This window comes from Dasypus novemcinctus, chromosome 11 (genome assembly GCF_030445035.2).
Source record: "Dasypus novemcinctus isolate mDasNov1 chromosome 11, mDasNov1.1.hap2, whole genome shotgun sequence".
Taxonomy (NCBI): Eukaryota; Metazoa; Chordata; class Mammalia; order Cingulata; family Dasypodidae; genus Dasypus; species Dasypus novemcinctus.
Window position 1 is genome coordinate 85314018 of NC_080683.1, and position 22590 is coordinate 85336607.

General features: G+C 53.8%; 3 protein-coding genes across 7 annotated transcripts in view; 1 reads left to right on the top strand and 2 right to left on the bottom strand.

Moving 5' to 3' along the window:
• PPIL6 (peptidylprolyl isomerase like 6) overlaps window positions 1-7427 on the bottom strand; it is a 41615-nt gene extending 34188 nt beyond the window's left edge. For 2 of the 4 annotated variants that reach the window (XR_009188011.2, XM_012529003.4), the window contains exons 1-3: window positions 7243-7416; window positions 4326-4421; window positions 1467-1655 (exon numbers count right to left, since the gene is read on the bottom strand). Coding sequence is in view for 3 of the 4 variants with exons in the window: in XM_012529003.4 (XP_012384457.1) it covers window positions 1467-1655; window positions 4326-4421; window positions 7243-7377 (420 nt within the window). In the remaining variant the exon portion in view is untranslated. Of the gene's footprint in view, window positions 1-1466; window positions 1656-4325; window positions 4422-7242 lie in introns of all 4 variants that reach the window. The other 2 variants (XM_004468399.3, XM_012529001.4) reach the window with 2 other exon arrangements.
• Window positions 7428-7480: 53 nt separating this feature from the next.
• LOC101412845 (sphingomyelin phosphodiesterase 2) lies at window positions 7481-10884 on the top strand. The gene is made up of 10 exons (XM_004468395.5): window positions 7481-8042; window positions 8251-8347; window positions 8447-8523; window positions 8868-8961; window positions 9114-9203; window positions 9526-9608; window positions 9735-9867; window positions 9953-10057; window positions 10226-10379; window positions 10477-10884. The coding sequence occupies exons 1-10, from the start codon at window positions 7993-7995 to the stop codon at window positions 10866-10868; spliced, it is 1275 nt and encodes a 424-aa protein (XP_004468452.2). The 5' UTR covers window positions 7481-7992; the 3' UTR covers window positions 10869-10884.
• Window positions 10885-11023: 139 nt separating this feature from the next.
• On the bottom strand, window positions 11024-22301 carry LOC101446608 (F-actin-monooxygenase MICAL1). 2 transcript variants are annotated; one of them, XM_023591700.3, is made up of 25 exons: window positions 21948-22301; window positions 20695-21036; window positions 20394-20601; window positions 20055-20159; window positions 19211-19315; window positions 18949-19104; window positions 18230-18330; window positions 17224-17481; window positions 16844-16959; window positions 16554-16680; window positions 16324-16405; window positions 15688-15835; window positions 15045-15235; window positions 14774-14862; window positions 14589-14630; window positions 14296-14379; window positions 14021-14177; window positions 13630-13706; window positions 13075-13351; window positions 12811-12926; window positions 12412-12525; window positions 12213-12306; window positions 11878-11977; window positions 11701-11774; window positions 11024-11363 (listed from the first exon to the last, which is right to left on the bottom strand). In XM_023591700.3, the coding sequence occupies exons 2-25, from the start codon at window positions 20950-20952 to the stop codon at window positions 11215-11217; spliced, it is 3228 nt and encodes a 1075-aa protein (XP_023447468.2). In that variant the 5' UTR covers window positions 20953-21036; window positions 21948-22301; the 3' UTR covers window positions 11024-11214. The 2 variants fall into 2 exon arrangements, with proteins under 2 accessions (XP_023447468.2, XP_023447470.2); XM_023591702.3 differs by having other exon boundaries at window positions 13615-13706; window positions 21948-22184.
• Between the last annotated feature and the right edge of the window lie 289 nt (window positions 22302-22590).

The window sequence follows — 22590 nt, forward strand, 5'->3', positions numbered from 1 at the left end:
AAAATCCAACTCCTTGGTTCAGAATTGACAATCACTCATAATCTGACTACAACCTTTCTGTAGTTTGGGATTTCTGTTGCCTGGGATTTTTTTTCCTACTTAACATCTGAATACCCTTCCTATTTGGGGAATTCCCCACAGCAACTCCTCTCTACAACCACCCCATACAAGCAAAAGGGACCAGGTTCTCCCAGCCCCCAACCTGGGGCAGCAGAGTGTGAGGAGATAAGCACCCTTCCTGTGCTCTTGCCTGGGACCACGGATCTCCAGGGAGTGACCCAAAAGCACCAGTAGAGCAGAGAAGTTATGAAGGTGAAGGAAGCCCTGGGAACTGGCTCTGGCCATGTCTTCCTGCTGCCAGGCCTCCTGTAGTTCCTGCCTGTTTTCCGAAGCCGGTTCTCTACTTGCTTCCCTGTCAACTATGAGGTAGCAACTATCTCTCAAATAAATACCTTTTCTCCTTCAGTTAATCAGAGTAGCTTGGCATTGTCAGCACCAAAAATCCTGAATGACATTTCCCAGCCACTTTTCCCACCAATTTTGGCCTCCTTGATGTCCCCTGCCTTGCCAGAGTACACCATGGAGTCCCAGACCTTCTTCCTTTGGGGGATCACTGCAATGCCGCCTCAAATTTCTTCCATACCCCAGAGTTTCAAGTATTTCCAAAGTGTGATGTTTATTCACGCATTCACTGAGCGCCTAATAGGTTTCAGGTTGTATTTGAGGCAAAGGTTAAACAAGAATGAGCAAGACAAGGTCTCAGCCTTTGCACAGCTCAGATCCTAGAACTGGGTCATCACCAAGGGAATGGAAAGCTTTTCAGCATATGGTAGCTGCTGCTCCAAGGAGGTTTCTGAGCAAAATTACAAGTACTTTTACCTCTCCTGCCATCCCAACTTGACGTCTGTCTCTTGTCCCCCTGGACCTCAGGCTTCATGACTGTCCCCTGCCAATAGAAGCCTCCCCATTGCCACACCCTGTCTAGGCCTGCTCTTTCCAAGTATGTGTCATGCTTACGCTTTAAAATGGCACCTTCCATCTCAATAAAAATTCTCATTCTCTTAGTGCAACAACTCTCACGTAGAGGTCAGAAAGAATTAATAAAAATATTTCATACTAAAGGTGAAAGCATGATAGGCTCAATATTCTCTGGAGGGGATAGTCATTATGTTGTAAAATGGGTGATAATAAATGAATATAAATCTCCGATGGAAGGAGAAGTATTTGAACAGGGATGTTCTCCCTGTGCAACCTTCCCATTGTGAAATATGCTTGCTTACACCCTACCAAGCCCTACTCTGCCATACTATAATCCTTTGCAACTAGATTATAAGGTCATTGAGGGCTTAAAACCTAGTTTCCTAGCCATTTATATGCCCTTTGATAGTATATCAATTATTAATGCTCAATCAATATAAATCATCAAGGATCCCATGACTTTTCTTAAAAAAATTAGTGTAACTTGCCTTGGTGTCTCTTAAGAATTTGCTGGAATAATCTACAGTAAGAGCTTCATAAAGTGCAGGGGGCTTAAAATCAGTTAAATCCCACTTCTTGCTGGCCCATCTCTGCAGGTCAAATGCATTACCCAGGAGCTGATCATTAATAAAACACATCACATAGGAAGAGTATTCCCAGGTTTCACCCTTGAGTTCCTGTAAAGGAAAAGGATAAAAAAGAAAAATAAAAGAAAAATGTAATGAAGGGGGAAAAAAACTTGATAAACACCCATAAGTCAGAGCTTGGGATCAACTCTAGGATTTAACTTGTCTTTATGCATGAAATCTTTACATAGATAGATAGATAAATAGATATAGATAGATAGATTGATTTGCAATCTTTTAGAATTTCATTCTAAAAAAGTAATTTAAGACTATTTTCAAGACTCACATCACTAAAATCAAAGAATTGTCAAAAAAGTGATATTAAAATGTTATAATCTGGAAGCAGGTGTAGCTCAGTCCTTGAGCACCTGCTTCCCATTTACAAGGTCCCAGGTTCAATCCCTGGTACCTCCTAATAAAAAAATTTTTAATAATCGAAGATGAGTAATTGCATAGCATACTTGTTATATTAACTTGAAAGCAAAACGTGTCTGGCTTCATTTCTAAAGCACATTTTGCTGTGTGCATACTTGGAAAGGTAACAGATTCTGGGTAAGACATGGTTTTTAAAGCAAAGGATAAAGAGAATGGTTTTCTGATGGAAGGGGATCAGGTAAGGAAATCCTCCTGAGGAACAAGAGGGATTTCCAGGGCACAGGCAGGGGTAGTGAGGAAGAGAACTCACCTTTTCCGACTATTTTATAGTGCTAAGCTCCTAGATGAAGTGTGTTCCATCCATTCTACATTTTGCAGAAGCATAAGGCCAGCCCCAACCTAACTAGCTGAGTCACTGAGACCTCATACATGCTAAGCACAATGGGACACAGTGATTACATTGAACAGGGATAAAAACTTGGCCTGAAAAGGAAGAAAAGGGTAAGGTGATGAGTATCCAGAGAATGAGGGTGGGAGAGAGAAGGAAGAAAGGAGAAGGAATATATAAAAGATGGAAAAAAGCAGCAATCATTAACTAGAAAAAAGGAAGGAAGAGAACACAAAATATATCAAGGTCAGTAACCCAGGCTGAAAAGGGAAGGGAATCAGAGAATGGAATCCATGCCAGTCTTCACAGTGGGAATATAGAGGGCAGCTGGCACAAACCACAAAGCAAGGGCATGAGATCACGGCTCACCCATAGGCAGAAGGCAGAAGGCAGAGGTAGGCAGTAATAAGTTTGATGATAAGAACTAAGTTGAGATTAGATAAGATGAAAGTGCCTAGCCAGAACTTTTTAGAAGTAATGCATCTATAACTTATTGAATTTGAAATAATTCAATTATTTGAAATAATTTTTTAAATCTGAAATAAAGTTATTAAAAATTTTTTGTAAAGAATTAAGTGAAAACATCTAAGTGGTATATAATCAATTAGAAGTTAGAGATAAAATATGGTTATAGTGTGCAATATAACCATATGTAGACTTTGGAGCAACACTAGCTGGGGTCAAATCCTGACTCCACAACTTACTGACCTTGGACCTTGGGCTGGTTATTTTCAACTGTCTCACTTTTCTCACCAGTAAAATGAGGATGTAATAGAATCTAAAAATCAATAGGATTATTAGGGTGACTAACTGTCCCCAGTTTTCCCAAGGTTGTCTCAGTTTTAGCCCTGAAATTCTTGTAACCTGTAAAATTCCCAGTCCCAGGCCAGCTGGGACAACTGGTCACCCTAGTGGTTGTAAAGATTAAAATTAAAATATATAAGTGATTAGACTAGTGCCTAGCACATAATAAACACCAAATAAGTGTTTGCTCTTATTCCATTTGTATCCTAATGGAAATACATTATGGCCATGAAAATGGGATGAGACTTAATAATTGGTATTCTGGACACAGTCTCTTGCACCTTTCACGTGACTGAGCAGAAAGTGAAACATTCTCATAAAGTATTGTTATCTACATGAAACTGAATCACAGGATCACAGGACGTCCTTGTGCAAATGGGCAAAGAGCAACAGAAATGGCTCAGGTCAGGGAAATTGGGATTTCATCAGTCATTGGGGAGATACAGTGATGCAGTGAAACCAGAACAGGAACTCTCTACAGAACTAGGTCAGGGGTGGTTAGCAGGAGGCAGATCCCAGGCCACCCTCACCCCAACGTGACACACAATGCTGAGCCAGGGTGCAACCTTGGAATCCTTCTCACAGTGTGCTGTAGACAGCACTACTGACTGATCGGGCTTGGTGGCCAAGAGGAAAACTACCGGCCATCCCTGACCTAAGCTCAGCTAACTCTAGGGTCTGGGGTTCTCCAAGGGTATTGTGAGAAGGAGGGATACAGAGAAGGAAGCTTCAACCAGGACAGGGAACTTGGTATCAGTCTTCAGAGCTCCCCTAGGCAAGAGCCCCACGCAAATCCCCCTGCTGCACCAGTGCTACACAACACCGACACCTTCTGGGTGATGGCCAGGAAGAGTGTCAGGCCTCAGTAACCTGGGTGCAGGGTGGCACAGAAAGTGTGAGCGATGTGCAGGATAAGAGGGAAATAGCAGCTTTGAGAGTCTAACACTTACCTTTACCACATGACTTCCAGGATTTAAAGAAAAAAATCCAGCCTGGTAAGATGATTGAAAAAATGTAGGAAAAGTCTATCATTTAGAGAAAATTTAGTTGTACTAAAATGACCATGTCAGCTTTTCCGTATCAATGCAAAAATGAATAATTCAAGCAAAACTTTGATCTTTGACAATATTCCCCAGGCCCCAAATACTCTTTACCCTTTTTTTGTCCTGTAGGTATTGATCCCATGCAAATTCTTGAAGAGGAACTAGTATAGGATCTTCAAATTTGGATGGGTGTGTATTCTTCAGACTCTAGGTTTCAAAATAAAATAACTGTTTTAGAATAAGTTCTCTTTTAAAGTAGAAATCATTTCCCCCAATTTTTGTGGGACTTACAGGAAGTTTTACACAATGCTCATACTGATAGGACACACAGTCTGACTTAGACGTCCTTGCCTGCTCCCAGAGGCCCCTGTGCCTTCACGAAGGCACTCTCCAGTCCACACTGAGGCTCTTGCTTATTTGTCTCCCTCCTCCAGAGTATAAGCTCTTTGAGGGCAAGGGCTATGTCTGAGTCTTCCTATAGTCCCATCTAGCACGACCTGTATGTGTGGATGATACATAGCGGACCATCAAAATGTAGCAGATGAATAAACAAACGAGCTTATGCCAACAGGTTTTTGACCTGCTATATCATTTTAGGGCCAGTTTTTCCCTAAATTAAACTCTTGCTAAACTTCAGTGGATCTACAAATAAAACACTTGTAACTAAACTAAATAACTGCTATTGCTTTATTTCACTCATGTACAGAGAAGGACCAAAAGGATCTTGCTAAGGTCATACCCCTTTGGAAAAAGAGAAGTAAATATTATTTTTAGGCTTAGATATTGAGAATGTTTGGGATTAACATATATTTCTCCATCGGTATAAATCAGAGAAAATTCTTACTGGTTAGCAATCCCTGCTCCCCCCAAGAATGTTTTGATTCCTCCTAATATCTATTCACCTTTGCCGCCTCATAACGCAAGAAAAGGCAGTTGAGACAACAAATATCAGGCCTCACTTTTCTGGGTGGGTATTAGGAGCAGGTGGGCCAACAAGGAAAGTAACATTGGGTTTATCTTTGATAAGTCACTACTGTCAGCACCTTCTCCACTAAGGAGCTAAGGATGGTGCTTGGGGCCCTGTCCTGGTCTACAAGAGGGGGCAAGCATTCCAAGGGGGAGATGCCAGGATGTAAGTGTATCCTGCCCTGGGACCAGGCATAGAAGAAGAAGGCCACAGGCCCTTTTCCTTCTTAGACCACTGTACCCGACAAGCAGGTGACATATCCTTTTTCTCAATTTCAGTGTCTTTGCTCAGTCTACAGCAATTGTGCAGATGACTGCTGTTTCAAATGAAGGAATCTGGAATCACTCATAAGCCCGACAGTTTTCAAATTAAGCACAGCACAATGTCCTTGTAATTCAGTGTTTGTTCTAGAATCCAAACTAAAATATATGTAATACTTAGTCTTTTCAAACCTAAATCTTTGCCAATAACTTAGGCATAAGGATTGCTCTCGAATTCCCACGTTGGAAGTACATTCAAGGGTCCTTTATTAAGACAGAATTAACTGAATTTACACTGATACTTTCATATTCAAACAGCACTCTAGTAGGCAAAAGCTTAAGAAATGAAAAATTAACATCATTAATACAGATATTATTTTTATAGAGGACTTACTGTCCTCTAAAGCAGGTGTTGGCAAATTATGACCAGTGGGCTAATCTGGCCCACTGCCTATTCTTCTAAGACCTGGGAGAAGAACAGTGTTTACATTTTTAAAAATTTTAAAGAAATAAAAAGAAGAATTGTACTTCGTGTCATGTGAAGATTATATTTAAGTCAAATTTCAATGTCCATAATAAAGTTATATTGGAATATTGCTGATCATTTACTTATATAGTCTACGGCTGCTTTCATGCTGTAATAACAGTGCTGAGTAGTTGTAACAGAGACCTTATGGCCTCGAGAGCTTAATATATTTACTACTTAGCCCTTTATAGAAAGTTTGCTGATACCTCCTCTGCAGGGCAGAAGAGACATGGAAAGCAGGTGTCTTGAAAAGAGAAGCCAAGAAAAACAAGGGAAAAATCCTCAAAGCCATTACATAGGAACTTTTGACACAAAACTTGGTTGATTCCATCCGCCTTGCTAATATAATTTCTATTTCTTTTGATGCTCCATCTATCATTTTCAGACTTCTGAGCACTTATTTCCTTCAGCTTGATGTAAGCTTTCCCTATTTTACAAATTAGGTAATTCCCTGATTTGACAGAACTGTAAATTTTTCTTTATATGGATACCGCAGTAGGCAAGAAGGGAGGGATTTCTTAAGAGGTCTTCTAATTCATTCACTCTTTAGAAACATTCTGGGTGGTGACCAGCTGGGTGCTTTGGGAGAGAGACATGAATCAGGAATGGGATCTACTGGGGTCTTGACAGAGATGAACTTGGCATAATCTCACAGCAGCATCCTTGAGCTAACGCTGAAGACTGCTGAATTCTGGGTATTAACATTTCGAACAATTCTACATTTCACCTTTGTTCAGGTCATTCGTGTGTCAATGCACAACCTGGACAAATTCTTTCCGTTTCTTAAATAAAATAAATTGGTTTTCCTTGAGTGTTTACAAAGAAATGTTTGGATTCTCCGGAGCATTTGTGGGCGTTTTGTTAAGAAATCCATAAAGGACCTATTTCGATGGGAATTTAGTGACTGCAACAGAAAAAAGTTCCCGAATGACTAGTTTTCAAAAGTCACTTAGGGAGGTAGGTTGTAAAAATCAGCTAGTTTCATGGCAATATTTTGATCTACACAAATTTGTCATGAATTTTAAAAATCTATAATTCAGTTAAAAATTAACGTGAAATAAAAGGTGTTTGTAGAGGGAGGAATTACCAGAAAGATTCTGAACGCTTCCTTCACTCGGATCCCCCTTTAAAGGTCGCCCATTTCCGAAGGATGAAAAAGCCGAACGCCAGCGCGGGGCCCGCACTAGCCCTCTACGCGCTCCAACCCACGCTGAGCGAGCCCTCCCAGCCTGGAGACTGGGGCTCCGAGAACACTTTTGATTTCCTTGCGGTTACCTCAGCTGTGGACTTCGCAATCTGAAAGCTGGAGCTTTTGAAGAGCCCCACCACCTTCACCTGCAGCGGCCGCTCCGGCGGCGACTGCGGGAGGAACCCGGCGGGTTTGGGCAGGGACGGCGCGGACTGCGCCATGGCCGCAGCTCGGGAACTCCCCCAGAGGACAAACACTGCGCGTCGCCGGGGCAACGGCGTGGCCCCGCCCCCGCCCGCGCCGGGAGGAGGGGGGCGGGGAGTGGGACTCGAGGTCTCCGCCCGGCTGTTCCTCAGTTTGCCGCCTGTTGCTTGTGACGGCGGCGGGAAAAGCCACCGGGGTGCGAGCTTCGGGGACGAGGAACCGGGAGCCCAGCGCCCCGCGCGCCCGGGCTCGGGACGGAAGGAAGGCGGCCGCCCGGGCCCCCTTGGGGATCCTCGGCTCCTCGCGAGCGGCCCTCGGCGCCCCCCCAGCGCCCGGCCTTCGCAGCAGCTCGCCCTTCCGGGTGGACAAGCGGCCCGGACCCGCGGCCAGTTTAGGCCCGGAGGGTCGGTTGCCCAGACACCGCGGGAGTCGGTCCCGGGACCGGCGCCCCCGCCCTCCCCCGGGCAGAGCGGCCCCTGGCCTGGGCCTGAGCCTGAGCCGCGCCGGCGTCGGGGCCGCGGCCAAACCACCTGTGCGCGCCGCGCCGCGAGGAGGCGCCGTCCGCCCGCCCCGGGTCCGACCGGCACCGCGGGAACCGAGCAGTCCCGCGGCCCAGGAGCGACCCGCACGCCATGAAGCCCAACTTCACGCTGCGACTGCGGGTCTTCAACCTCAACTGCTGGTGAGTGGGGCCTGCTGGCCGCGTTTCCCTTTGCACGCACAGCCGGAGGAAGGCCCGCCTCACCCCTAGCCGCGGCCCTAGGCTGGCCTACGATCTGTGTGCAGAAGCCCCTCTGCGCGGGTCCAAGACGCACGTCTCGCCCAGCTCTGGTAGTGCCCGGAAGGCTGAGCACCCCAGCCATCCCCTCTCTGGCTCCACTCTTCCTCAGGAACATTCCCTACCTGAGCAAGCACCGGGCAGATCGCATGAAGCGCCTGGGAGACTTTCTGAACATGGAGAGCTTCGACCTGGCGCTGTTGCAGGAGGTGAGATTGTGTTTGGAGGGAGCTGAGGCTGGGAGGGCGCAGGAGGGGACTTTACTGCTGGGGGAAGGGCTGGTCAGGTATTCACGCACCACTCTTCAGGTGTGGAGTGAGCAGGACTTCGAGACCCTGAGACAGAAGCTGTTGCCCACCTACCCAGCTGCGCACTACTTCAGGAGGTGAGAAGCCTACTGGCCTGGAAGCTTGTTCTTAGACCAGGAGGCTCTGGGCTCCGCCATCCCTTCCCTAGCCTGCCTGCACCCTCCTCCCTCTTTGCCAGTGTTCTCTCCCTATTGGTGTGAAGCAGGAGAGGGTGGAACCAGGAAACTCCTATCTCTTCAGCCCATCTCCTCCTATACAAGGGCTGCTGAGCTTTGTTCTGGGGCATGACCCAGCAACTAGGAGAAAAAAAAAAAAAGTAGCTGGTGAGAGCTGGGAGACAAGGGAGGGAAAGAGGGAGGAACGTGGGATGGGGTATTTCTCTTCCTGCCTTTCGGGCTATTAAACGGGGCTTGGCTTTCAGCGGACTCATTGGCAGTGGCCTCTGCATCTTCTCCAAACACCCAATCCAGGAACTCACCCAGCACGTTTATACCCTCAACGGCTACCCCTACATGGTAAGTCTGCCCTCTGACCTCCTCCACTCCTTTCCTCACCTCCTGCCTCCCATTAACATAAGGTGGGGCTGCAGGGATAGGCAGAAAGAAGGTAGCAGTGCCCTGCAGCTCCCTCTCCCCAGTAGCCTGACTCCCTGCCCCTCCTGCTGCAGATCCAACATGGAGACTGGTTCTGCGGGAAGGCCGTGGGGCTGCTGGTGCTCCACCTAAGCGGACTGGTGGTCAACGCCTACGTGACCCATGTGAGTGAAGCCAGCAGAGCTTAGGACTGGGACCGGAGAGCTGGGACTCCCCTAATTATGTTCTTTGGGATGAGGAGCGGGGCAAAATCTAAGGTGGAGTGGGTGTAGCTCCCTGGCTTGAGCCCCTGCTTCCCATGTATGAGGTCCCAGGTTCAATCCCCGATACCTCCTGAAAAAAAAAAATCTAAAATGGCAGTAGCCAAGGTTCAAGCTTTTTGTACCAAGTACCATGCCGAGTGACAGACACAAGTTTAATTTAGATACACTTCCTGTCCCTGGGTTTCTCCATCTTATCTGCTGTCATCTCTTCTGTCTTGCTTAGCTTCTTGCCGAGTACAGTCGACAGAAGGATGTCTACCTAACACATCGCGTGGCCCAGGCTTGGGAACTGGCCCAGTTCATCCAGTGTGTGAGCCTGGGTTTGACAGGGGAAGTGGGGTGGGCCCAGGGGCTGAGGGGTGGCCAATGCCCCATTTATAGGGCAGAGCTGGTGAGGGAAGAACGCCTGCCTCACTTGCCTGGCTCCCCCAGCCACACATCCAAAAGGGCAGACGTGGTTCTATTGTGTGGGGACCTCAACTCGCACCCCAAAGACCTGAGCTGCCGCCTGCTGAAGGAGTGGACGGGATTGCGTGATGCCTTCCTCGAGACTCGGGACTTCAAGGTGAGGACCTGCCTGATCGTCTCTGGCCCCAGCTTCTCTTCCTCCTCCTCCTCCCGCATCCTAGTATGAGCACCTCTTCACCTAGGGCTGTGAAGAGGGCTGTACAATGGTACCCCAGAACTGTTACGTCAACAAGCAGGAATTGGAGCCCTTTCCCTCTGGCATCCGCATCGACTATGTGCTGTACAAGGTCAGGCCTCCTCACTAGCCTCTACTCACTGCACCTCTTCCTGTTTTGCCAGCCTTTGCTGGGCCTTTGTCCAACTCATCTAGTCTTGGATCCCTGGTGCCTGGAGCATGGGATGGCCAGGAGCTGGCACCCTGACGTACATGCTGCTTTCTGGCCCTTTCTTCGTAGGCAGTCTCTGGGTTTTACATCTCCTGTAAGAACCTCAAAACCACTACTGACCATGACCCTCCTGGCGTCACGCCCCTCTCTGATCATGAGGCCCTGATGGCTACTCTGTGTGTGAGGCACAGCCCACCACAGCACGGTCCTAGCCCCACCCGCAGTGAGTCACCCCCATCCTTTCCCCTGGCACTTCCCTATCTCAAGACAGCACCTCTCCACTCTAACCGTCTCTCTCCCACCCCACTGCCTTGTTCTAGGACCAGTCGAGCAGTCGCCATTGATCACTGTGCTGAGAGAGGCCTGGACGGAGCTGGGCCTGGGCCTGGCTCAAGCTCACTGGTGGGCCACATTGGCTGGCTATGTGATTGGTCTGGGGCTGCTTCTCCTGGTGCTGCTGTGTGCTCTGGCAGTTGCAGGAGGGACCTGGGAAGTTGTCATGCTGCTCTTCACCCCCAGTGTGGGAATGGTGCTGGGGGCGGGAGCAGTCTATTTTTTCCACATGCAGGAGGCTAAGGGCTTATGTCGGGTCCAGGCCGAGCTCCAGCAAGTGCTGGGCAGGGCAAGGGAGGCCCAGGACTTGGGCTTAGAGCCTCAGCCAGTTGAGCTCCTAGGGCAGCAGGAGGGGGATAGAGCTGAGGAACAACAATAAAGCTTGACGCTCTTGATGGCTGTCTTTTTCTTTGTAGAGGCATGACGGGGGCCAAGAGTCAGTGCAGGGGTCAGAATGCTAGGCCTTAAGGCTCTTACACATCTATCCTCCCTGTATATCTCCCTCCTCCACCTGCATGAAGCCTGAGCCCTGTGTGTGGCAGAAATATTTTTATTGTAAAAGTGAGGTCCTCTCCCAGGCCTCCCAGACAAGCAGGGGTGTGGGCTGTGCTGTCCCGGGGCAAGGTGTGTGGCATCAGGCACTGGGCGGGAGTCATCCCTCCATCTATGAGGGGTCCAGTGGGCATCTTTCCTCTAGGGAGGGAGGCAGGGAAGGAGGCGCTCTTCTAGCTCTGGGCTCCACTCCCCGAGGCCAGCTCACTGAGCCTGCATTCCTCCTGGAAGCGGATGAGGGCATCTCGCTCATTTACCACGTCCTCCAGCTTCCTCAGGACCTGGTCCTCAGCCTGCCGGTCAGCAGCTGTCTTTAGGGTTTCTAAAGGGAGGAGGTGAAGCTTAGGGATCAGAGAACTGGGCAGGGAGGCCGGAGAGACACAACCTAATCCCCGCCTATGTGACTTTAACAGCCTGGTCTGTAGAAAGGAGGTTCCCTAACACCAGTGTTTTGGCATTATTTAGCAGCAGCATTATTTCAGAGATGTGTGTGAAAGTTCAGTGGTGTAGCTCTAGATGAGCTGAAGGGAGAGGTGGCTGTAAAGCCCCATTCTCTGGCTCCCCCCTTGACTTGTCTCAGCTGCTTGGTCTGTGTCTGAGGTCACGAGGTTGTGCAACACCAGCCCCGTGACCTCTGCCTCTCGCTGAGCCCGGCTTACCTTCCCTGTTCATGTAGCTTTGTAGTTCCTGGACCAGCTGCCACTGTTTCTCCTCCAGGTTCAGCTCCTTCACCCTGTGGAGGTCAGAGATAGATGGGGCACAGCTGCCCAGGGAGCCCCAAGGACCTTGCTGGGGCCTGGTTCAGAGGTCACTGTCACCACCCCACCCCCACTTACGTGATCATGAGCTCAGCCTCCTCAGCTACCAGGCTGTTCTTCTTCTGCACGAGCTGTAGCAACTGTTCTACCCATGGTGTCTTTTGCTGTTCTGGAGAACCTAAGAAGAAGGAAGAACAGGGAAGGGTAATCGAGGCATCTGTCTAGTGAGGGTTATAAGCATCATGGGCTTAGGGGCAGCAGGGCCCAAGGAAAGGGATATGGCAGGTGTGTGCACGGCCAGGGGAGCCTGCTGCAGGCCAGACCCTGATGGGCTGAGGAATTTCTGGGGGCTGAACACTGTGCTGGGAGGCAGAGAGGCATCCTAGTTTCTCGCTTCCCCTTTCGTCACTCACTGCTCTGGCTTCTCAAGGCCAGCTCCAGCTTCACTCCCTTGGCCTCCAGCTCCTTCAGAGCAGCCTCAATCTCATTTAGTCTCCGCTGGGCAGCCTGATGGTACAAGACAGGAGGCTCAGAAGTCTTTGGATTGCTCAAGAATGGGCAGTTGGGGGACTCTGAGACCACCTCAGAACTTCTGGGAACACCTGACCTCACCTGGGCCTTGCAGAATCTCTTCATCTCCTCCTCCCTGGCACGGCGCAGCAGAATCCGACGCCACTTTGGGTACTTCTTCATGGTGTCTGAGTTCTTGGCCAAGGACAGCAGGGTCTGTGTCAGGATCAGGCCATTTAGGGGTAGGGCCGGGCCCCCTGGTGGATGGGGCTTGGGGAAACACTTCAGAAGGGGCAGGAAAAAACCTGAGCTGGGAGGGGTTGGGGTGAGTTCTGGCAGAAAAGATAAGAGGCCTAGGGACAGGAAAGAGGCAAACTGGGTGAGGAGACATTCCACGAGGGGCTCAGCGGAAGAGCATGGGGTAGACTTTATGGGGGGCGGGGATTTAGTGCACACAGGCTGGCCTGAGCAAAACAGACTGTCAGGGTCCCTCCCACTCACCTGCTCTATTTCTGAGTCCAAAGCTACATCTTCCTCTTCCTCCTCCTCTTCACTGGAGGGGGCACTCCCTTCTTCCTCCTCCATGGCCACAAGAACTGAGCTAGGGATCCGGATCCCTGAGCAGAGGGAGGTAGACATAGCTTGGTCCCCACGTCCTCCCTCTCCATCCCCAGGATCCTCTGTATAGGAGTCCTAGGGCCACCTACCCCCTGCTCCAGCTCCACCCTGGGTCAGCACATCTGTGGGCAGAGGCAGAACAGTTACCTTGAGGTCCCTGTGCTGGCACCCCCCAACCCACAAAGCTGCCCACCAGGGCCTGGCGAGCCAGGGCGGAGCAGCTGCGGGGGGGTTTGGGTGGGGGCTCTGTTTCCAGCTCAGGAGTAAGGTGAAGGGAAGACAACCACCGGCGTTCTGGGCTGGAGAGGCGGATCAGCTGTCGGGTAGGCTGGGGGGGGCTTGGAATGGGACTGGTGCCCTCCTGGGGGACTGCGGGAGCCGAGGGCGCTGATGGCATGCCATCGTTGCTAGGTGCGGGTAGCTCCTGTAAAAGCCGCGTGGTCGGGTCAGTGTGGGCGAGGCCGCCCTTCTGAGAATCGCTCTGGCACAAGCTCACTTGAACTTTGACACAAGTGTCAGGCAGTGTTCTTGATACTTAGGATACATCAATAAGTGAGACAAAAAGCACCCTCGTGGAGCTGACATTCTAGTGCAGGAGGACATTCAGTCACCCCCGGCAAAGGAGGCTGGGCTGGAGACCCCCCTTCCTCTTCTCTACCCCACCAACATGCACACGAGCACACTCACAGTCACAGCTTTTACCGGGCTCTTGGGGCTTCGGTCACTGCCATCCTCTTTGTGGCCTGGCTGTGGCAGGTGCTGAAGGCAGTAGAAATGCCCTGGTAGGGTGGAGAGGGCATTTCTGTGCCCAGCACTCAGGGTTTCTCAGGGAAGGGGGCAGTGGGCCAGGAGGTGGTGAGTGGTGGGACAGATATGATTGAGTTTGCAGATTAATTTATGACAGTCTCCTGGTTCCTTAGAACCCCACATCTGATCCTTGGAAGGGACAGGAAGGACCCAAACTCGGGGAAAAGTGGCATCTTGAATCTGTATCTGCCTCGTGCCCAACACCCAGTGCCCTCCATCCTGGAACTCCTATGCCCGCCAGGCAGGGCCAGGCCCCAGGCCCTCTGGAAACTCCATGTCCACTTACCATCTCCTGGGTGCTGCCCGTAGCCACTGGGCCACAGTGTGGCCTCACAGACGTGGCAACGGAAGCAGCTCCGGTGGAAGAAATGGCCGTTGGCGCAGAGGCGTTCCAGGATATAGAGGTGTTCCCCACAGATTGCACACAGGTCGTCGGCACCAGCCTGCATGTCCCCCCAGGCCGCAAGGTCAGCGGGAGCCTGCGCAGGCTGCAGAGTTCTTCCCTTCCCCTGAAACACCTTCCCCCCCGCCTCTGCCTGCAATCAGGGCCCTGACTCTCACCTCCTGGTGATGGGACGGGGGTGTCGGGATTACATCGGGCTCTGGGACAGGCAACTCCTCAATATTTGGGTTCTCCACCTCTACCTAAGTGGGGGTAAGTGCTCAGCTGGGGACTGGGTGTGAGCAGATGAATAGAAAGGGCAGGAGGTGGAAGGGCAGTGAGACTCAGAAGGGAGGCAGAATGGGGGATAGCCAGACTTGGGATGGGGAGCAAAACAAGGGGGACAGGACATAGGGGAGCTAGCACCCGAGGAAGGGAGGCAGAGAACCACCCAGGCCCTGCCTGCATTTACCTCTACACGAGGCTTCTTGCCACCAGCATCTCCTCCATTTTCCTACAACAAGGCCTTCACTCTGAGCATGGGGCTCAGAGCCTGCAGCCCTCCCCTATTCCCCTATTACAAATGTCCTCCCCACTTTCACCCCAGGAACCCCCACTGGGCACTCCTCCAGCCCCAGCCCTGCCCAGCCTCCCCACCTGGGCCCGGGTCCGTTGCAGTGTCCTCTGCAGTTTGCCAAGGAAGAGTACGGCACTGGGGGTCCCCAGAGAGCCCTGACTGGCAGGGCCTGCAGAGAGAGGTGGGGTGTCAGCATAGATGGGGGGTCCTGTACTATATCCCAGGAACAGAGAGCCCCACTCCAGCCCACCTCCCCTATGCTAGCTCTGAGAGGGTGCCCTGGCCCCTCTCTCACACTCACACCCAACCTCCCCCCACACCCACGTCCCACCAGCTGACCCTCCCTGTCACCTGGGCTGTGGGGCCTGTCCTTGAAGGCACTGTGGAAGTGGCTGAGGTAGGCAATGAGGCCCAGTGGGTCACTCCCTGCCACCACTGCCTGTGCGGACAATACCGGTGTGATGCCCAGCTCCTGCTCTGCCACCTTCAGTGCCCAGGCGGTTGCTTCCAGAGCCCCCACCCCCTGCACGTCTGAGGGTTCCCTGTGAGATGTGGGATAGAGAAGTCAGTGGGGGACAAGAGCCTGGCCCCGTTGTGGGGAGAGGGAAGGAGAAGTAGGGCCTGCAGGATGGGAGGGGCAGGGGTCTGGGAACAAAAGGATGGAGAGGCATGGACGTGCTTCTCTCTGCCACCTCTCCCTCCCATCCCCAGTGAGAGCTGCTCCGGCCCTGGGGGCTCTCGACCACTCACAAAGCTCTCCCCTATCTTGGTGCATGGGGTTCTCACAGACTCTCAGCTGGGCAGAGGCAGGAGTACCGCCTCCAGGGAGGGGCACTGATGGCACAGGGTTGTTAGCGAGTGGTAGAGCGGGGCTCAGCTGGGTGCACACTCGCCTACTTGGGGACTTCCCTACCATGGCACACTGGAGTCAGGGAGGGTTAGGGACAGGAAAGAGCGTGTGCTCTGGGGGCCCCCCTCTCCGCTCCCCACTCACAGCAGGCCAGCCTGCAGCCGGTGCACCAGGGCACACAGGGCCAGCCCATCAGCCCAGGAGGAGGCCAGGTCGGTGACATGGACCCCCGGGTACCCTGCCGTCTGCTCCTGGCACCAGCGCAGCAGCTCCTCCTGGGTGCCTGCCGACCCTGGGGGAGAAGGCTGTGCTGTGTACCCACCCCCCTCAGGCTCACAGAGAGCCCCGTTGGCAGACTGTGGGGTCCGTATGGGAGGAGTGGGGAACCCGCCTAATGCTCACTGTCGGCAGCACCTCCTCCACCCCAATTTTCTCATTAAGAAACCCCTTTTTGCAATAAAGTGGGGGAATGAATAAAGCAAAATCCCTATTAGCCACAGAGAGGGCAGCAGGCTGTGAACTGAGGGGCAAAGGAGGCCAAGAAACTGAAAGGAGAGGTGCGTTTGGGATTTGCTCGGCTGGAAGGGGTCAGACAGAGAGCTGGGAACAGAGCACAGACACCGAAAGTGCACACTGCCATGGCTGGAGCGGCCCAGCACCCGGGCTAAAGTCCTGGCCGCACCCAGCTCCTGCCGCGAGGCTGCAGCTGCTCTGACTGGCCATGCCTGTACCCCACCGGGTGGTAGATAGTTTGACTCCCCTGGAGCGGGGCTTTCTCACCGGTGACCAGCCATCCCCCATCTGTCTTGTCACTCTTCTTCTGCACAGAGTCCTTGGCCACCACGTCAGACAGGTCTCGGACCTAAGGCAGCCCCTCCCAGGTCTCGAGGCAGGCTCACCACTTCCCACCTCAGCCCATGGGGGGCCCTGGGGGAGCACTGACAGGGGCCTAGGAGAAAGCCTGCCCTGGGGGCTGACTTGGGGAACGTGGGGGGGAAGGGTGATCTGACCTGATTGGGGGTTACAGCCCGGAGGTTCAGGTTGGGGTAGCGGGTGGCTGGGTCCAGCCCATATTGGGCCACTTTGCGATGCATGTTTTCTGGGGATGTCTGTGACAGGAGCTGGTACAGGCTCTCACTGGGGAGGGTGGGGCAGGGGCATGAGTGGGGGGGGGCACCCATCATACCCACCCTTCAAGAACTGCCAGGCCTTCTCTTCATTCCCTTCGTCCATTCCTCCACGTATTCACCCAGCACCCCCTAGTCCCATATCCAGCCCCCAATCCCTACCCAGGCCTCACCGCTCAGCCAACACCTCCAGGGGCCCAGTGCCCTCTGCCCACCGCTTCACCATCCAGGCTGCATCAAAGGCTGCCAAGAAGCCCCGGGCCACACCAGTGCCCAGGGGCCAGAAGGGCTGCAGGGTCAGAGGGAGAGGAGGCAGTTCAGCCAGAGGCCAAGGGGAGAGTCCCACAGCCCAGATGTCCCGCAAGGTCATGTTACTTGCAGCCTCTCCCCTCCACCAAGCAGCCCTCAGCTCCACCCCTCCACAAGCCAACCTTTCGCATCCCTTCTTCTGTTTAGGAAGCTTCCTACTCCAGCCAGGGAGCCCTTGTACCTCTGCCTCTCAAATACCAGAAAGCCCCTCCTTTTGCCAGTCAGGAACCTCGTACCCCCTCACCTCCACCAGGCAGTCTCCCACCAGTCCCAGCAGCAGGCGGGCACCGTGCTTCTCTTGGACACGAGCAGAGCTCTCCGCCCGCATCATGCTTGTGAAGTCAAAGGCCGAGATGTCGGGCCGCCCGTGGGCATCCTGGGCAAACTCCAGCTTCCCGAGCTTGCCATGAGTGGCGAAGTCAGCAGCTGCCCGGGCAAAGCGCTGCAGAGCCTCGGGCACCACGTTGGCATTGCCCAGCAGCCGATCCGTGTCCGGCCAGTCCTACAGGCCAACAGATCAGAACCAGCAGGGTCAATGCCAGTCCCACCCACTGGGTATGCAAGGTGTACATCCTAAGGCCCTGAGAAGCAAAGGGGCTTCCCCAGACCACACAGCATTTGAAGGCTGGGCCTGGATAGAATTGAAAGGTCCTGCCTCCCAGGCCCAAGCCCTTCCCCAGCACCCATCCTGCCCCTGTGGGTCCCAGGCCCCACCCTGCCTCTGGGACTTAATAGCATTGCTGTCACATGCTGGCTTTGGACAGGTGACTGAACCTCTCAGAGCCTCGGTTTTCTGTGATTTACAGATAATGTACCTGACTCTCAAGGTGCTCTTGAGAATTAAACGAGAAAACAGACTTAAGAGTTCTCAACACAGTACCTACCACGTGGTCTGCACTTGCCTGGTTCATTCATCCAGCATGAGATTCATGGAGTGCTTACTCTACACCAGGCACTGTTCTAGGCACTGGGACTCAGCAGGAAGCAAAAGACAAAGAGACAACAATCCTGCCCTCCTAGAGCTTATGTCTGTAGTACTGTGGCTGATGTAAGGTGTTTAGCTCAGAATAGGACTCCTGGGGGCTATGTCACAATCTCAGGAAAAAGAGCTTGTGCAGTTGGAGGATATGGCAGGATGGAGACAGGAGAGGGTGGGACCCTCCATACTCAGGGTTGTCTGTGTCCAGGCCTGGCCTCTACCTCCCAGGGCCACTGACCTCTCACACCCCATGCCCTGGCCCAGGCCCCACCTGGTGTAGCACCCCCAGTCGCAGCAGGCACTGCTTCTTGGCTGTCATCACAAAGTAGTGGGTGTCATCCTTGTAGTACACAATGTTCTCCAGATCGATACCTGGGGGCACAGGGCAGGGGCAGGAATGCGCCTCCTCCTGGATAGGCATCCCCTCTCCCCACTCCCCAGCATGGCCTGACCTCTGACAGCTACGACCACAGCTTAGGCTGTAGTGAGTGGTCATACACAGGGGCCCCCCAAGTTATGGGTGGCTCCAAGGGCCATCTGTCCCAGGCCCAGAAGGCCTGCGGGGTTGGGCAAACAGAAATGTGGGTAGAGTGGCAGCTGGGAGACCTGCACCACATGGTCACATGCTTGCGGACAACACCCCGGCTTCTTGAAGTGGGATGTTACACGCCCCAGGGGGTGTGGCAGTGTGATGCCAGAGTACACATAAGACAGCTCCCTGAAGTACCAACATCATTTTGAATTCGTATCATTTAGAGCACAAAGCAAAACTGCCATGCATTGTGTGAAATATTTCAAAGACACGTCAAGCTGGCTGGTCAAGTAAGTCTGTGCCTGCTAAATTCCCAGGGCTCAGGTCCTTTCCCCTTGGCCTCCAAGACCCCAAAGATGGAATCAGATTCCTTGGACTGAGGACAGGTCTGGGAGGGAGAGGCGAGGGCCAGCCCCAGCCAGGAAGGGGGAAGGGAAGCCCGTGAGAGGGGCCCTGACCTGTAGCCTTGAGCAGGCTCTGGAAGAAGCCCTGGTTGTAGATCCTGGCCACACCGCTGATTTCAGGCACCTGCGTCTCCTCCATGGTGCGCTTGTTCACAAAGTTGGCTGTGATGCCAATGGCCAGTTTGCCACGCATTTCTCGCACTGTGAAGCCTGGGGAGAGGGCATCAGGAGATGTTGGGTGGTAGAAGAACTAGGAGTATAACAATCTAAACAGGCCCGGGGGAGCCCAAGATGCTGGCTTCTTTGAGGCACTCACCTTCAGGGACAAATTTACCTCCAGCTGCAGAGATGAGAACATCAAATTCATAGTTGGCCAGTAGGGCTGGGGGGCTGGGCTGGAGCTGGGCACGCCAGCCACTCCCTGGGGCAGAAGGCATGACAGGCACAAGGTGTGGAGGTCAGAAGGGGCTCTTACACTCCCAGGATGAGCAAGTCAAACAATTAAAGTACATGTGTAAGGAGTGGATGTGGCTCAAGTAGTTAAGGGCCTGTCTTCCACATGGGAGGTCCCAGATTCCATTCCCAGTGCCTCCTAAAGAAGACAAACAATGAGCAGACAACAAGCAGACATTGAGCAAAATCAACAAGTGGACAACCAACCAAAGGAGCAGACAATGAGCAAAAAACACCTCAAATGAGCAGGGAGCAGATGTGGCTCAAGGAATTGAGTGCCCACTTCCCACATTGGACGTCCCAGTTGTTTCCAGTGCCTCCTAAAGGAAAAAACCCCACAAAAACAGACAACTAGCACACAGCAAGCAGAAACAATGAACAGACAATGAGCTCAAACAAAGAGCAAAAACAATGAGCAAACAGACAAGGAAGCCATCTCAGCTGGGGAAAAATACCTGTGTAAAGGACTTCCCAGTAAGAGAGCAATGGCACACAGTCTAACATTACACCTTCACAATAGCCATGGCAGGTAGGTAAGGAAGAACATGTTATTTTCATTTTACAGGTACTCAAACTGAGGCGCAGAGTGGTTTGCCAAAGCCCCACTAATTAGAGAGGGGACGCGGCAAACTCCCAATCCCACCCTTTTCTCTCCAAAGGACAAGGTCTCCATGGTGGGTGGGGGTTTCCAGGAGCAGAGTACTTACCCTTTCTGGGAGGGGGTTGGAGGCCACTGAAAGTGACACCCCAGTGAATTTCCACCCCCAGCAGTAATGCCACCTTCAGCAGGATCAGCTGAAGCTGCCGGATGCCTGGAAGGGAGGAGGTCATTAGGAACAGACACCCCACACTGCACAGCCTCCCCAAGCACCAGTGTGTGCCCAGTCTCACTGCCCATTTGACATATGAGGGACCTGGGTCCTGAAGGCCACCTGGCCGAAGTGACTCTTGTCCACTCTGCCTCTTGGCTGACCCAGTGGCCCCCACTCTGGCCTGCCTCTGGACCCAGGCTCACCCGCCCCTCTAAGCCACCACGTGGTGCTCACTGATGTGGTCCAGGGTGCCTGTGCAGAAGCGCCCATAGAACTTCTTGGCCCCGAGTGCCCGCAGGTCATGGATGGTGAAGGGCCAGAGGTGCAGCACGTTGTGGCGAGAGAACTTGGTGCGCTTTTCCACCAGCACCACGCGGGCCCCCAGCAGTGCCAGCTCCACAGCAGCCCTCAGTCCACAAGGGCCAGCGCCCACCACCAGGCACTGCAGACGCACAAGACAGTGTGGGTGAGGCGTCCCCTCCGCCTCTGACTGCCCCCTACTCTCCATGCCCTATCGAGGGCACCCTGTATCCACCTTGGTGCTGGTGCAGGCCCGGCCCTGCTGGTAGACAGGCTGGCCGGCGCGCTTGTCCAGTTTGGCCCACAGCGACTTGGCGCTCCAGTAGTTGAGCTGGTCCTTGATCTTGTGGTACTGGGACAGCCCCCCGCCAGGCTCCACATCCAGAGCCTGGCACAGCCCCTGGAAGCTGCTCAGCACATCCTGGCACAGCTGGGCCTGCAGAAAGCTCTCAAAGTGGGCATGCGCTGGGTTGGTGGGTGTGGGTGACGACATGGAGGCCCCCGGGGCTCTCAGGAAGGGGGACAGCTGGGCAGAGGCGAGTGGCTTCTGGAAAGGGAGAGGGAGAGGGGGAGGAGTCTGCAGAAGGGAGGAGGGGAAAAGGAAGGGCAAGAGAAGAGAGCAGCTGGTGACCCCTGTGGATTCACTCACCTCAAATTGGCTCTGCTCCTCCCTCCCTGCCCCTCCCCAGCCAAGAATCTACTCCACCCCCAGGGAAATTTGCTGAATTTGGAAAGGAAAACTGCAGCCCTAGGCACGGGGAGGCGGCGAGCCTTCTGCTCAGCCTTGCCTGCCAGGGCTCTCTGAGCGCGGTGGAGCCCAAGGGGCGGGAATGCTCAGACGTGGGGGGCGCAGGCTGCCCGGGAGGAAGGCTTTCCTTGCGCTGGGACAGGGGCAGCTCTAATACCCCCTCCCCCAGCTGCTGGGCGCCTGCACTGCCCCTTCTCACCCTACACCTTAAGGAGCCAGGCGCCTCACGTGCCACTCTGGGTGTGCAGTTGTTTTCTGCCAGGGACAAGGTTTTCCTCCTCTGCTCTCGTCCTCCTCGGGGAGGGGGTTTGGGGGGCGGCGGCGCAGTCTCTAATCAGGTAGGTTCCACTTCCCACCTTCAAAACTACCGCAACAGTCAGAGGATGTTGCGACTGACAGACGCGAGGCTTGCGTCTATTTCTGACTCACAGTCCTGAGAAGTTCTCTGCTCCAGCGGGCCCCGGGAGGGCGGGCGGGGGAGCGACCAGCGAGGGCCGGCCCCGCCCCGCTCCCGCCCCCCCCACGCCCCTCCCGGTCGCCTTCACGCTCGCTCACTGGAATCTCCTGAGACTAGGCGTCCCTTTGTCCCCCCACCCCCGTTCCGACCCCCACGCGACTTGAGGGGTGCCCGAGCACGCCTGGCCAGGGGAGGGGATGAGGGTACGGAGATTGGAGTTGCCCCTGGGGGAAGTTAGGGAGGGTGGGAGGCGGCGATGGGGGCAGGTCCCCCTGGAGCTGACCCTCCTCCGTTTCTGGCCGCCCGGAGCTCCGCGGGCCTCTGCGACGCAGGAGAAGGGGGCTTGAAGTGGCCCGCTGCGGGTCACCAAAACAGGAGAGGACGCAAGGCCAGGCGGGGCAAAGGTCCTCCCTGGGGGCGGAAGTCGTGGAAGGAGGAAGCCCTGCGGGAAGGGGGAGCGGAGGGGTCCCCCGTACTGATGACTCCCGGACAAAGGAGCTACGAGGGCCGGAGGCGGCTCGGGCGGAGGGAACCGGAAGGATGGAGAGGGAGATGCACCACTGGAGGCGGGGTGAGGGGTAGCCCATCTGAACTGTAGAGCGGAGGGGGGCTGAGCGGGGCGCAGGGGAGGGGAGGGAGAGGCGGGGGGTTGGGGGGGGGACAGGCCGGGCGTGGTGCCCGAGCGCCGGGGGCTGCGTTTCCCCGGGAGGCCCCCGCCCCGGGCCCGCGCGTAGTGGGGCGCACAGCTGGCGCAGCTGGACAACTTACCCGCCGAGCGGCAACTGGGAGAGGCCGCTCCCTGCCCCGCGGGCGACTGAGTCAGAGCGGGTGAGTTCAGAGGCAGAGAGAAAGCAGCAGAAGTTGGCTTTAGGAGAGTCTCATTAGCATCTCATTTCCCCGCGGACCCCCGCTCCAGACAGCCCCGG

Excerpts from the sequence above, each read along its gene's own strand:
- LOC101446608 (XM_023591702.3), bottom strand. The coding sequence starts at position 20,952 with ATGTCGTCACCCACACCCACCAACCCAGCGCATGCCCACTTTGAGAGC. Across the intron at positions 18,331-18,948 it reads GAGCCTGCTCAAGGCTACAG|GTATCGATCTGGAGAACATT; the intron begins GTCAGGGCCCCT and ends CTGTGCCCCCAG. Across the intron at positions 15,236-15,687 it reads CGGCTGCAGGCTGGCCTGCT|GGAACCCTCAGACGTGCAGG; the intron begins GTGAGTGGGGAG and ends CACATCTCACAG.
- LOC101412845 (XM_004468395.5), top strand. The coding sequence starts at position 7,993 with ATGAAGCCCAACTTCACGCTGCGACTGCGGGTCTTCAACCTCAACTGC. Across the intron at positions 9,868-9,952 it reads TCGAGACTCGGGACTTCAAG|GGCTGTGAAGAGGGCTGTAC; the intron begins GTGAGGACCTGC and ends CTCTTCACCTAG. Across the intron at positions 10,058-10,225 it reads TCGACTATGTGCTGTACAAG|GCAGTCTCTGGGTTTTACAT; the intron begins GTCAGGCCTCCT and ends CTTTCTTCGTAG.